Below are 14,954 nucleotides of genomic sequence, written 5' to 3'. Positions count from 1 at the left end.
CAAACTGAAATAAGCAATGGAAATAAAGTTCAGCGATATATATTTCAATGATGTCAAATATCAAATACATGTATAGAATGATTAAGGAATTAACATTCCTTGCCGTTAGACTTACAACAGCAAACAGATAACTTCCATCATACACAAGCCAAAGTCTCCCTATGTCGATAATTCTGTTGCTGAACTCGTAGTTTGGAATCATTAACACCAGGCCTGGTAGTTGGCTAGCTCAAAAGATTTTAAGATGTTGCTATATATTCAGATTATAAGAGATCACTTTATCACGAATATGCAGCAACAAGGGCTAACTTTCATCTCCTTCAATTTCCTCTCGAGTAAAGTAAGAAAGAGAATAACAAATCTCTATTTGCGGTATGAAAACGGCGGGAAGGAAGTGAATATGGGATCAAGATCCTCCATCTCCAACACTTGGAGGTTGGAATTGAGTAATACGCGAAAAATAGATATCAATATATAAGATGCAAATGGCCCCGCCACAATGAGACTCCTGAAAATATGTATAACTAAACAATTCGAATTGCATCGAGGAGGAGTAAAAGCATGTATGACACGCTCTTCATCTATGTGATAGTACGAGATCTCATTATTCAACCCTACCCATTGATCACTGATACCCCTTGGTCGTAGCTGACATGAGGTAGCCTACCAAAAGAAGAACTTCGAGTCTCCAACTTCGAGTCTCAGATGACTATATCTTCATGCATGTGGTATTCAAGGCCATACTTACCTTCTGGTCGGTCCGTTAATGATCTGAGGGAATAGAGCACCTTGTAATGAGGTGATTTGGAAGCCTGACCGAGGAGGATACGTCGTTGACCAGAAGCAGCAGGAGCTGGAGGAATAAGCTAGTGTGGAAAAACTGCAATAGTATGGGGGTTTACGTATGTGTTTCTTCGAGGGGACAACGTACATAAGAAGAGGCCATTACGTACAGGACTGGATGATCATGATGTCATGTAGGTTTTGAACCAAGCTAAGAGAACTGCAGTTGGGTGAACCACACGCTACAAAGTCAGATAGACTTTGGTTTCCATGGGTACTTCGACGGTCATTATCAAGATCAAGAGGGATGAAAGAATAGGCAATGGATTTACTGGGGAAGACAGCGGAGATGGAGGAAGAATTTGGGGTTGTTGATAAGACAGAGCCAATGCTTGGAGATGCTTTTGAATCGGACCAGAGGTCGAGCTGGCAAGAGCACAAAAATTTCAGTAAGGACTAAGGAGGGTCTTGTATGCTGGCTATGGTGCCTGAGTCCCTGCACCATATTATCTATTGTCTTTGATCTCTCTAAAACTTTTGTTCGATTGCTAATCCTAATGAACAAAGAAAAACATGCTTAAGTACGTCAAATACAATAGTGCTAACAAGATTTAGCACATGTAAATATGCACGGGTTACGCCTGTACATGCGGATTTGATTGCTTAAGTTGTTGTCTTACTCTATGTTTCTTGATGAGAGAGGACTAAGTAGTTAAATTAAACTGTCAGGCCAATGTGGTCCTTCGGTTTTTCCAATTTGAATTTCTCGAAGCTCTAGTCATGAAAAAAATTTGTTAATGCAAGTGACTACGAGGAAATCAGAAATATATACTACCAAGGACTAACATAAAACATATTCGACAATCAGTCCATAGTTGGTTATCCTAACTAAGATTAGTAAATCATGGGGTTAGTAGCTCCCATGTCTAGTAATACATCCAATACAGAATAGAAGAGCAGCCGAGCAGGAAAGGTTTGGGTTCAGAGCTTCCAACAAATGTTACACTATTTACAGTCGGTAAGGTGAAGTAAACACTATATGTCCATACTGGCAAGCTTAAGCTGCTTCTCAAGAGACAAGTAATCCTTCAAGGTTACACAGGTAGAATGCATCACGCGCAATAGGAAACCAGCCATGGGATTCTCGCTTTCATCGATAGGTTGCATGTCAGGCGGCATATCCTTAACCTGTGCCTCGTGTGTGGTCCAATTGTAAATGCGCTCCAATGATGCAAAAAGAGAGGAAACAACAGATTCCACGACTCCTCCCCAACTAGAGTTTGAGAGAAGCGAAGAAAGGGTGACTGGTAAATCACTCAGCACAGTTTGTTGGTCCAAAATAAGAAATGGCATATATTTGCTCCAGCTACCAGAAAGCAATCCAAGAAACTTCAACGCCTATACGAGCAGAAGGTCAGTTTTCAAATAAATAACAAATAGACATGAAATTCAAGCTACCAGACAAGGAAAGCAAATGCAATTCTCAATATCTACTACGAAGGGAACCTACCGTGGACGGATAACTTGATACACAGCTAATTTCAGCTGCATCAATGAGCCACTGTCTTTTGATACTTCCCTCTGCATGTTGCAAAGCTGCTACAACTTCTACAAGCACGTCCCATATGCCTGAAAACAATCCACATCAAGGATACAATTACATAAAGCTTGGGAAGATCATACACGTGATTTCTTACAATATATGATAGGAGTTGTACTAGGGTGAGAAAGGCAGGGTGTGCTAGGTGATTGAATTTGTTGAAACACCATGATATCCATACTGTTTTAAAGTGTTTGTGTCTACTTTATAATTGTTTAACATAACACGGGTATAGTTGGTATTCCTACATAATGGTTCTCAAAGAGGCACTAGTTTCTATATGGAGATTACCATTATAAGAAAAAATAAGGTCACTGAAAAGTAAAATATATGAATATATTATAGAAAAGGACCATCACTGTTCGGAAAAGAAACAAATACTAACCATCGGATTCAATATTCAATATCAGAGCTTTTAGTCTTCCCAGCTCAGTCAAAGGGATGGAACCAATTCTAACTAGCTTAGATTTGGCTTGAATTTTTTTCAGAACTCCTAGATGCTGGCCATCTCTTTGTTGCAGGCCCTCCTGTGAAACCTGTGAGGATAATGTAATTATATAACTGAACACGTATGTGACAGAAAGTCAACTTGTATTCTTGTATCTTATCTGCTTTCAACAAAAATGAAACTGTATTGACACATTACCAGAGCGAGATACAATTTCTAAGGAAACAAAATCTACCAAATTTACAGACCAATTCTCTTGACCAGCATATTCATTCAACAACAAGCAATTAATATATTTTTGAAGAAACAGCATGGCATAGAAACAAATTATCAGCATACGCTTACCAGTAGGAAATCCGCCAACCAACTTTTCCGAGCCTTTCCTAAGCATTTAACTGCCTCAGACCACTCCTTTATAGAATTCAACTGACCTACTCCTACCACAGCAGCCAATTGCCTTGCAGGTAACAAGGAAAACAGCACCTCCATGCATTTTTCTATGTTGGATATGTACTCGAGAGAATCAAGAGAAGCCTCGTCTAAACACTTGCGCAGACCCTTCCAGCATGAAATCCTTAACAAACTCGTCTCATCAGTGTCATATGATTGACGTGAAGTAAAGTAGTTGCAGAGATCATCAAATAGTTTTTCAAGCCTGGAACCAGAGAATACTTTTATGAGGTCCGCAAGATGGTTAAGAACACAAGATTGCAGATTCCACTCTAGTGTACTGAATCTGGACAAGTCAGATAGCTCATCTAGGAAACTTAGGAGTTGGTCAAATTTATTTGCATGAGCTAATGAGAACTTTAGACACTCCTCCCTAAGAATTCCTTTTTGGAATGATGATTCTGTTGGTAACATCTCCACAACCTGTGCCTCATATCTCATGCCACGTCTAATGATTGATCCCCAGTCCAACATTGGCAATCTAGGAGCTTGTGAAAGACACCTTACTACAGTTATTACTGTGCCAACATGAGCGACATTACCTGTCTGAAATCATAGTTTAATACATTAGAAAGAGTGAAAGACGCATAGGAAAAAAAAAAAAAAAAAGACTTTAACAAGAACAGAATCTTCTTTTATGTGTACACATAAAACTCGACTCAGAGCAGGAAGGAGGAAAAAGCGGGGGGGGGGGGGGGGGGGGGGGGGAGGAGGGGAGGTGGGAACTGTAATCCAGTGTATCCATTGCTCAAATTTGCACATATGTAGTATCATAGAAGTAATTACATTATGCTGTATAAGTAAATTAAAAATCCCATGTGCAAAATCAGAATAAAGCCATTAAATGGGAATTATCTAAGACTTCATATACCTTACTTAACAACCATACAGTGTCACATATATAGAGATCAATGAGAATAAATGTCTAGTAGTATCAACAGTTAAAATAAGTCAACAAAAGCACTCATATCGCACATCAATCCAAAAGAAAGAAAAAAGTACACGTGCAAAAAGCCAAAAACAAATAGACATCCAGAAGACAACTGCCTGAGAAAGAAGTACCACAGAAAAACTAGTAGCAAGAAACGTACCCTAGTAAAGTTGAGATGCATTAGCCATGAAGAAAGCTTCATAACTAAACTGTCATCTGCAAAACTTTGGGAAACAGATTTTGAACCACCTGAATCAGTATTAAGACTATTGTCAACATTGACAACATCCTTGGACAACAAATGATTTCGAAGAAATGAAGCCGCCCATGAAGCATACTGTTGCAATTGATGATCATCAGATTTCTGTGCAACAAGAAATATATCCTGCATCAACGATGTCAAATGCCGCTCACAAGCAGGATTTGAGAGTAGAGGACCCATGACATAGCCAGATTCCTATCAGAAGAAACAAGATGTCAATATACATGCAAACAAAGAATCCAACGACAAAAAACAGGTATATATTTTCTTGCAATTGTAAAATAACTGTACCTTCTGTTCAAAAGGTGCCTGCACTGAGGTTAGCGGAGGCCTGTCAAGCAGGATCCCAGCACCTGCTCCCATAGCGTTAACAACTCCAAGCATCCCTCCGAAATGGACTAAAGGAGGGTAAGGACTAGAATAGCATTTTTTGAACAATTCTAGTAGATCCTTTACTCGCTCAACTTCAATAGCATGCACCCCTTCATTCAGTATGCAGGCTAGAAGACTGCCTGCCCCTATGCATGATGCCATCAATAAGCTGTGATAGAAAGTGCCAGATTTTTTGACAGACAGTAAGTCGGAAATGAGCTCCCTGTAACCATTTACTAAATGGTTTACTTCAGTCTCATCCATCAATTCTACTCTTTGGCAGAATGCTGCTAAAATGGGAACTGCAAGGCAAGATCCTACTGACAAAACTATCTCAGAACCCCCAGAGTAAGAACCAGAACCTTGAACCAGTCTATTCATATGTGGAACCCATGATACCATTACATCTTTCAACTTGAAAATAGCATCATGCGCCCCAGCTCTGTACATTGCACCAACAGAACTAGCCAAACCAAGAACAAGTCCAGCAATACCCCAGCTATCTTCTAGAGAGTTATCACAGTTCTCATTTGACAACTCAGAAATTATATTTGTACCTATATCATCTCTGCTAGGTGGGAAATAAGCAGAGAGACTTTCCAAAATATCAGGAGCCACTTGAGTGATATCACTTATCATACGTAATAACGCCTTAACTATGACACCAAGCAAGTCCCTTTCTGACATCCTGTCTGAGTCTTTCTCCGTGCTAGAATAATCAGCGGCATCAGCCCTGGTAAGAAGATCTTGGCAAGAAAACCCCAAGCCAACCCCACAGGCTCCTTTCACAAGGGTGCTTTTGCTATTACGCATCACCTGAAGGCATGCAATATCTGTGAAAATGACATCCAGATATACAAACCTATTCTAATGCATATTTATCATATCAAAGTATTTGTGTGATCTGGGATCAGAGGCAAGGAAAAGTGAGGAGAACAGAAGTAATATTAAAAATATAAGAAAGAAAGAAATAGCATCAAATAAATCTACGTACCTCAACAAGTCTCGCGATATTCTCAAACTTCTGCTTATGATCAGTAACATGTAGGCGACTTGAGATTAATCCAAGAGAAATTGCAGCAGACCATTTGCGGTGTTCATGCTCAGGCTGGACCAACCAATTCAATAGAAATTTTGAAGCAGCTGCTTTAACAGTATGGGCAGACGGAGGCAAGACCTGACAAAGAGCCAAAACTTAAGGCTGGGCAGAGTAAACAGCCACTAATTACTGTAATAACTTAAACCTGGCAAGAAAGAATAGGTCAGAACTACGGGGGACAATGAAGATCAGTAAGTAATCTACCTTTTCTTTCTTTCTTTGTTGCTTTTCTGGGCAAGTAAATTGAAGCTTTAGTTTAATTGGATAGTGATGTCCATTGATCAATCTATATCTTCCTTACTCCAATCCTTTAGATCATTCTAATATCATGCCACAGTTTTAAGGTGTTCATCTAGTATACTTTCAATGCATGAGTTTTGCTTCTTTGTGCATAATGTTATACTACAAAAAATGGGGTACTAGGATTAAATTTAAACTGGAGACCAGTCAATTGGTGCTAAAAGTGAGCAGCTCAACATGAATTATTTTTAACAATATTGATCAATAAATATAATTATTATTTTGTTTGATCAAATACCAAAATGTCCAAGACCTATGGGGTAGAATATATTCTCTCTATTAGATGTTTCATCTAGGGGAAATCAAAGATGATAAAGTTTATTCCTCATGGTTCTATTACAAACACCATTGAACTAAAAAATTAATTTCAAAAAAATATATAATAATAATAATAATTCTGCAGCGCAGTAAGCTCATTAAATTTACATAAAGATTTCACATAACATATCTTACCGCACAAAGGGCACCAACAGCTAGTGCGATGTTTTCAGCAGATCTAGGAAGAGCCCCTTCTGCTATTTTTATCATACTCTGCATTTCATAATTATATAAAATGATAAAAGTTAGAACTGGTTCAGAAAAATAGAGGGTATATCTATTAAAGCAAAGAATACAGTGAACCTTTAGAATGTCACTAGCAGCTTTAGTGGTTTTATCCAAGACGATAGATGACACTTTAGCATCAAAGGACAAGATATCAGCCCTCAGCCAACGCCGCATGAAGGATTTCCATGATTCCAGTGAAATAAGGGCAACAAAAATATTTCTTGAGAGCTGAAGGGAGGAAGCTAGTTCCACCAGAGCATTCTCATATCCACCATGTATATCTCGGAATCCCTATGCCAAAAAAATATGAAGATTCAAAGGACAGCCGGAAGACATAAATTAATTAAGATTCGAAGCACTATGAAGAAAAGAATATTTTGATTTACAATCTTACCCTTGATAGCCCTTGGGTGTTCACATCTTTAGGAGTAAAGGAAAGACAGAGCAAGGCTGCACCAGGTAACTCCCTTGCATCACTTCGTTTCCCTGCAAATGAACTGTCCATTCTCAGAGGAAGATACAAATATGCTATGCAGGTCACAAATAACAAGAGCAAATCAGAATGATCAAGTTTGATAAATTATCATCAATTATAACCTCTACTATTACTGATATGGATTTAATAAAATTGAAGTAACCTACAAAACTAACATGTGGATTAAGTGATTGATAATAATAATATTTGCACACAGTTTCATTGTTTAATGAACCTTTATAATTGAGTTCAAGATTCGAGTAAAGTCCAGTAATTCCATGAGATTGACATTATTCATTTTGTATCTCTTTTGACATAGCATTGCAAAATTTAGCCAAAGGACCTTGACCTCTTAAAATAAAAACATTAAAGAATATATATATATATATAAAGACAAAACAAGCAACCGTGATTGTGTGTGCAAGTGTTAGTATGTTGGTATGTTTATAAAAGAACATTAAAGACCCCAATCTCTTGATACCTGAAGAAAAGATCACCTGGGGAAACACATCCAGCAGCTTCTCGATCTTACTTCCTGCAACTCTTTTCTCCTTAACCAATCTTCGCCTTGTGCTAATTCATTTAAAACATTTATGAGAAATGAAAGAGTTAGAAGAAAAGGGGGCAGTATCAGTAACATGTGGGGCTACAACGATAGTTTATTAAAGGATTATGTTGCTTACAGGTGCTCATATGTTATTATCTTGACCAGAAGTTCTTCCATGGCATTCAGTACAGTAATGTTTGCTTCACAAGAAAGCAACTCCAGGTTCCTATTCTTGAAATCTTGAATTTTTTGTTCAATATGTGATACCTAGGGAAACATTTAATAACATAAAGAAAAAAAATTTCATAGAAGAATGCCAAAAAACAATATATGTAATAAGATAGCTGTTATAAGATAAGTCGCCAACCAATCCAGTATGAGAGTAAGCAGTCACTGAAACTGGAATAGGTCATTATATATATATATATATATATATGGAGTGATTTTAGCACTCCACTTTTGAGTATATTTTAACACTTAGACTCCCCTCTTAAGTAGTTAAAAGTGGAGAGCAAGTCTGAAAGGGGAATGCCAAATCACTACCCTAGGTATTTGTATATATAAGCAGCCATTCAGGAAAAAAAAACAAATTTACCTCAAATTGAGCCAAGGCCTTAAAGGAAGAGGCCCTTGCCTTTGCCCACTGTGTCTCCAGACCAGGATGAGTAGAGATGCTAACACTCCATAAGATCTGCAAGATGTTTTTTGAGGCTTCAGAATGTGCTTCAGCGTCCATTGCACCCCACCTCAGAAGAAGGCAAAGGCTGCCATTAAGCAGAAGTTAAAGGGGCAGGGTATCTTTAAACTCAAAGAGATAACTTACTATACTTGAACAGTATCAGAATTTAACCATGTCTAGACAGAATTAAAAAGGCAAAGGGAGAACAATTAACCAACTGTGACATGTATTGATTACTGAGCACAACCTCTAACATTACCTTTTTCTAACGGTAGTGCCAACAATTATGTCAATCATGGTATAGTCAGCAGACCCACAATTTAAAGCTTACTACAATCTTATGCTTACCTCTGAGCAAGATTTGGGTCTACAGTGTAGTTCAGAACATGCTTCCTGATGACGTCCCAGGCTGTGTAAAAATCTGAGACAGGAGATGCTGACAGAACTTTAAACTCACTACTAAATTAAATAATAGTATCTAGGAAAGCAACTCTAGTATGTTTGTAATCCACCAAAAAATAACAAAAGATATATTTTACTGATGCCCATCAACTTTAGTCCGTATCACTTTTTAATCCAAGAAGGAGAAGAAGATATTGATGAAAGTTTCTGGACCAACTAAACATGCCCATTGTTAACTGAAGAATTATGTATCACAATTTTAAAATGGAGCATGAAGCAGAGGATGACTCTCAGGAGGATAGGCGAAACTTACCGCAGAAGTTTAAGATGACATGATAGTATTGACATGTATAAAGAAACTTTGTAACAGAGTATGCCCAAGAAACTACACCTTGTTGGGGTGACTAATTCTATTTGCTCATGAACCCGAAACAAATAAGGTTACAGACAACAGGATTACCAATTACGTCAGCTTCACAAAGGTGGGCAAGACTTTGAAAACCAACAGCTTGAATAATCGGATCATTGTTCTCAATGCAAGCCTGTTGATTGAAAGACAAAAAGAAGACACCTTAGAGCTGAATGCTTAGCCAAAACAAAGAGAAATCAGCTTCAAGATAAACCATACCGAGACAGATAAGATGAGGTCCACTCCCCTATCAGGATTTTTTCTGCAAACATCCCGAACTGATGCAGCCATACTGATGCATATATTTCTTTCAGCCTTTAAGTCAGTGAACCTTTTTGGAACCAACACTCCCTAAAATGTTGACAAGAAACAATACAAATATGAACAAATTAGCAGAAACAGAGGAAAGCAGGCGCACATAATAAGTGGTATTTGGCATCAGAAATATTTTTTCCCAAGTCAAGGATTCAGTAACCATTTTATCTAAATACTAATCATTATGAATTCATGATGAAGTAGAAGAAATCTTTCAACTAGCATATCCCTTTACTTCCACTTCAACTTCATTACTCGTTTGTTAACCCCATAATTTTTCCAACACTGTTTGTAAGACTTAAAAGTTGGAACAAAATGTCAATAATCACATAAAAGACCTACTAATTACATGCAATTTGGAAACAGATTAAGATTACTTCTGGAAGCATCAAAGGGGCCAAAAATTTCCAAACATGCAGACCGGCTCATCAACTACATATGCAACTAGAGCAAGATCTGGCATGCAATTACAGAGCCCCCATTAGGCCCCCCGGCATTCAATTGTGCTCTACTGTTTCCCGAGTCTGCTAGACACCTAATTCGGAAATTGGCACTCTCCAAGGTCATGACGGAATATGGATTTTGACATGACCATATTAACACTCAAGTTGATTATGGATTTAGTAATATAATGAACAACGGAAAAGGAATTTTACCTGCAAACTCCCGAAGGCACGGTCATTGGTCTCCCAGGTCTGACAAAGCAAGCGAATGGCTGTCGCATGTAAAGTTCTGAAAATTAAATTAACCATTGAAAACAGGCTTTTTGGGAAAAATAGATTACACAAAAAGAAACTCCTCCAGACATTAACTTTAAGAAAAGCCCAAAATCTAATAGTTTAGGAATTCAAAACTACTACTTTGCACGAGTAATCCATATGCTACTTAAAAAATTTCAACTTTTTGTGTTCAATTAATAGAATTTAATGCAGAGGAAAAGAGCTAGATCTTAAAAGTGTCGCTTTTTGCAAGTGCACTGCAAATAATAGGTTCAAGATTGCTGAAGAGCTTAACATAGATGCTATTTTCATTAACAATAATGAACATCACTTGAGATTCCAGAATGACACCAAGGACACATGTGACACTTTTGAACCAATTTGCCATTCAGAATCAAGTGTATCGTTCAAGATGTCCTTGGGATGTTTGAAAATATAAATGCCTTAGAGAGAATATACTTTAGACAGTAATGAAATATCAAGCACAATAGCATGCAAATTTGTGGATATTTACCTTACTGTATGTAATACTCATTTTAGTAATGAAACCCAGTACTATAACAATTAATCTTTGAACACTTTGACATAAGGCCACCTTCTGACCAGAACAGATAGGCAAGAGCAAGACCCCTAAATGATTATAGTAATAACTAAAAAGAAAATATTTCCATACTTACGGTTTCGCATCCTTATGAAGCATTGGTAAGATAGTCTGAACTACAAGAGGAATCATCACAGACTGAGAGGCAAGTGCTGGAAGCATTGTCAAAAGTTTTGGCTGCAGATACAGTTAAATAGAGTAAATTTAAAATATATATATATATATATATTAAAAAATAATAATAATAAAAAAACCCTAAAGGAACTATTCATTGGTAACAAAAATTAAAGAGTTCAGACTACAAATGAAAACTTACCAACATGGTAAAGCGACTTATATCTTTTCTAGTGAATATGTTATTGTAAAATAGGATAGCCAGCAACATTTGAGCTCCCAGTTTAGGATCCATTGTGGCAATAGCAGCCAAAGAATCTAGAGCAGTGCCTCCCTGTACCTTATTCATCACTAAAAGACCAGCAATGGCAGAGAGTAACGAGGGCATCTCTACAACAAATAGTGGGGAGTACATAAGTATCAAGTAAGTGAAAGTAATACGAAGACGAATGCAGCAAAACAAATAACTACCAGGAATTCATGCTTAGAAACTTGAGGAATGAAGTTGCTTTCTGAACGTTTACCAGTTATGTATATTTCTTGAGTCTGCGAGAGAGGTAGGGAGGACTTTCGTTTGTCAACAATCGATAGAGTATACTCTTGTAAATGAGAAGCCCACGATCTTGGTACATCATAAATCTCCTCGCCATTAGTTTTACTGATAGAAGAAAATTTTAAAAACAAACTGGACAATGAAGAAGAATCCTGAAAAGCAAAAGAAAATATCAAACTCCAATCATCAGGTGCTACAAAATCCTATAGTAGAAGCATTAATAATCACAACATACATTGACAATTATATCTGTCCAATATTATGTTCTTTCTTTTTTAATAAGGGTTACAAACTCAGACGTATACAAGAACAACAATGTAACCATGAATTTGAACCATAGAACGTTCACACAGCAATAAGATAAATAGTTGCAGAATACTTGGATATAACAACAAGATTACATGGAAAAGAATCACCGATATAAGAAAAGAAAATACACCTGAAACCAGAGATGCTGTAAGATTCTAAACACAATAGATCCAGGTGTGCTTAGAGAGGGATGCCCTGCTTCTTTTGCTGGTTTATCCTTTGGTGCTACCAAAACTCTTACTAAAAGTCTTTCTAGCATGACAAGCAGATCTGTTGCCGCTCCTTTGACATGTTTAGAAGGAGATGACAGTAGACCAACGACAGGAAATATGAACAAAAGCTCCTCGCTCATAGCACCTCCAGTTCTGTCTACACCATTTTCTACCCAAAAAAAAAAAAATGCTTATAACCAAAAGAAACATAACAATCATGACAGCAACAAAAACAATGAGTATGACAATCATGTAAATTGTCTAGACGAGTGTTGTCAAGCATACCGTTTCCATACTTCCACTTCAAGAGAAGGTGCAGAAGTTTCAATGTGGAAAGTTGTTCATGCTCAAGCTCTGATTGGACAAGGATAATAAATAACGAAAGCATAGCTGATGATAACTTTGGTGCATAAGGTAACCCATTATCTTTCTGGGACAACAATAAGTTCTTGGACAGTTCAACTAGAGGCTCAATTGAACCGGAGTGCTTATGACCAGTTGTGCAAATCGATATAATTTTCTCAAACAGTTCCAAACCACAGAGTTGAGCCTCAGCAATCAGCTGCTATCAAGGACAGGGAAAAATATAATTTAATTCAATGAAAAAGGAAAAAAGCAAATGAACCAGAAAAGAAAAAGAGAGAAAAAGAATGATTAAACAATCTTTGTACGATCTGCACAAAGACAACATGGATACAAATTAGATCAAAAGGCCAAAAACATACCAATCTAGTTCCAGCTAAATGCCTCAAAACCACTGTATATGCATCCACCATACATTCTGCTAAATATATGAAATTCCGGAAATCCTGACAGTTTGGAAGAATCAATTAATTAGCATCAAGCCAAAGCGAACCAGTGGAACTTTAACACAAATTCATCATCCCCTGAAATTTAAAGTATCCTCCCCAACCATGATCCAATGAAGGCAGGATCAGCCAATACATGCAATACAAGTCACACAAGTACACTTACCTCTGAACTCTTGTGCGGAACGTACTGAAGACATTCTGTCAACGACTTAAGCACAGGCATTGCATCAAGAGGAATTGAGTAACAAAGAGACGCCATTGCTGATACTAAGCGTCTCGCAAACAAAAATGACTTGTCCGAAAACGGTATTCTCAAAATCGAATAGTTTATAAACGGTCTCAAGAACTCACATACTTCCACCATTCCCAACCGCCTATTCTGTGCCATAAACAGTAAAACTTGCTGCACAAGTTCAGCCTCCACATCGCTCCGGCACGAAAGAACCTAAAAAATCAACCACCACAGTTCACAGAATTCAAAACCTCTCACTAATTTACCAGCACTGCTAGAAAATTTAATTCAATTCACAATTCCTAAGCTAAAACTACAACTTCCAAGCAATAATGGATTTCCTTTACCTTAATCAAGGGGTGAGACTCTGTGTTGCTGAAAGACCACTTGCCATTGCTCTTCTGAAACCCTAACCGGACCAAAAACCCCAAACCTTTCACAAACAGGTCGACGAACTTCGAATCGGATCCTTCGAGCGCGGACTGGAGCTCCAGCAAGCCGCGGTGGACATCAATTTTGGAGCCGTCGTCGGCGACGATGCCGCAGAGCTCGCGAACCGATTGATCGACGACGGCGGGGGAAGTGGAGTGGAGGCACTGGGAAATGGCGTCTCTTCCGGGTTCGGAGTCGGAGTCTAGGTAGTTCGGGGCGGATCGGAGCTTCGAGAAGATTGAAATCACGGCGTATTTTTGGAGGGAAGGTTGGGGAACCCGGGTTTTCTCCAGTAGGGGAGTGTAGGAGTCCATAGAGAGAGACAATGAGGTTACCGTTTCAGGGAGGGAAGAGGAATATGGGGTGGCGGTAAGACGAAACGACGGCGTTGGGAGATGGGTCTTGGGCCGGGTATTTTTTCGGGTGTGTCAAAGCCTGTGATCTTTTAGTATAAAAGTCCATTTAGAATGCCCAATGCTAATTTAAGGTTTTTTATTGCATTATGTTGTTTTTCTTCTTCTTCTTCTTTTCTCATTTTATTTATTTATTTATCATTGGCATCTAGTTGTTTAAGGCTTTTGAGCATTGTATTAATTCAGCACAAAATAAGTGTGGACATGCAAGGCCAATGCTGATTTGTGGTGGTTTATTAAAACAAAATACGAATGGAAAAGCTTTAACCTGTTTTCAATTTTTGTTTCTGGACTGAATTTTACCTGGATGAACCAAACTAATTCAAATTCCCTTCGTGATCCAACATTGGCGACTACCGCATGCAACGAGGGAACCAAGAGTTTTTGCCATAGTTGTCCATCGACCTACCCAAATTCGAGTGACACCAAATTGGCTTGGAGTTAACGGCGTTGTAGGAACCCCATTAGGGGTGCCACGATTGATGTCCCATTGTCAACAAATTAAAATAACCTCTTTTATATTTAATTTATAGATAGTTAGACGATCAATGTCTAAAAGTTTATCCAAAAAAGAAATCCTCAATAAATAAAAAGAAATTAAAAAACTTATAAAAACTAGATCTTAACCATTTAAGGCAAGTATATATATATATTACGTGAGTAATTAACTTTCCAATATATCTTTAGGAAAACAAAACCCTATAAATAACCTTCAAAGCTTCTATAAGGGCTTCGAAATCTCTATCGAACTATCTGTCTATCTATCTCTCACTCTCTCATTACCAATCGATCATACATATACAGTTCAACTTTCCAAGCTCAATCAAGGTACGTAAATTTGCTTTTATTCTCCTTCTTGCATATATTAACCTAGCTCCCTCTAGCTAAATCTTCTTAGTGTCTCTCTAGCTAAATCTTCTTAGTGTCTCGCTTCTATAA

General features: G+C 37.8%; 1 protein-coding gene across 4 annotated transcripts; it reads right to left on the bottom strand.

The window, feature by feature from the left end:
* Positions 1-1,590: 1,590 nt before the first annotated feature.
* On the bottom strand, positions 1,591-13,992 carry LOC112190555 (protein RST1). 4 transcript variants are annotated; one of them, XM_040514746.1, is made up of 25 exons: positions 13,518-13,992; positions 13,102-13,383; positions 12,852-12,935; positions 12,412-12,691; positions 12,045-12,295; positions 11,577-11,757; positions 11,255-11,442; positions 11,015-11,115; positions 10,275-10,350; positions 9,523-9,654; positions 9,355-9,436; positions 8,841-8,928; positions 8,409-8,577; positions 7,950-8,080; positions 7,748-7,839; positions 7,186-7,277; positions 6,867-7,082; positions 6,699-6,776; positions 5,841-6,023; positions 4,766-5,662; positions 4,373-4,669; positions 3,177-3,827; positions 2,769-2,919; positions 2,294-2,412; positions 1,591-2,181 (listed from the first exon to the last, which is right to left on the bottom strand). In XM_040514746.1, exons 1-25 carry the CDS (start codon positions 13,914-13,916, stop codon positions 1,819-1,821), a joined length of 5,583 nt encoding a protein of 1,860 aa, XP_040370680.1. In that variant the 5' UTR covers positions 13,917-13,992; the 3' UTR covers positions 1,591-1,818. The 4 variants fall into 4 exon arrangements, with proteins under 4 accessions (XP_040370680.1, XP_024185756.1, XP_040370681.1 ...); XM_024329988.2 differs by having other exon boundaries at positions 8,841-8,913; XM_040514747.1 differs by having other exon boundaries at positions 12,412-12,688.
* Between the last annotated feature and the right edge of the window lie 962 nt (positions 13,993-14,954).

This window comes from Rosa chinensis, chromosome 2, assembly GCF_002994745.2.
Source record: "Rosa chinensis cultivar Old Blush chromosome 2, RchiOBHm-V2, whole genome shotgun sequence".
NCBI lineage: Eukaryota > Viridiplantae > Streptophyta > Magnoliopsida > Rosales > Rosaceae > Rosa > Rosa chinensis.
Note: the sequence above shows the minus strand (reverse complement) of the source record. Positions and strands in the feature narration are given on the sequence as shown.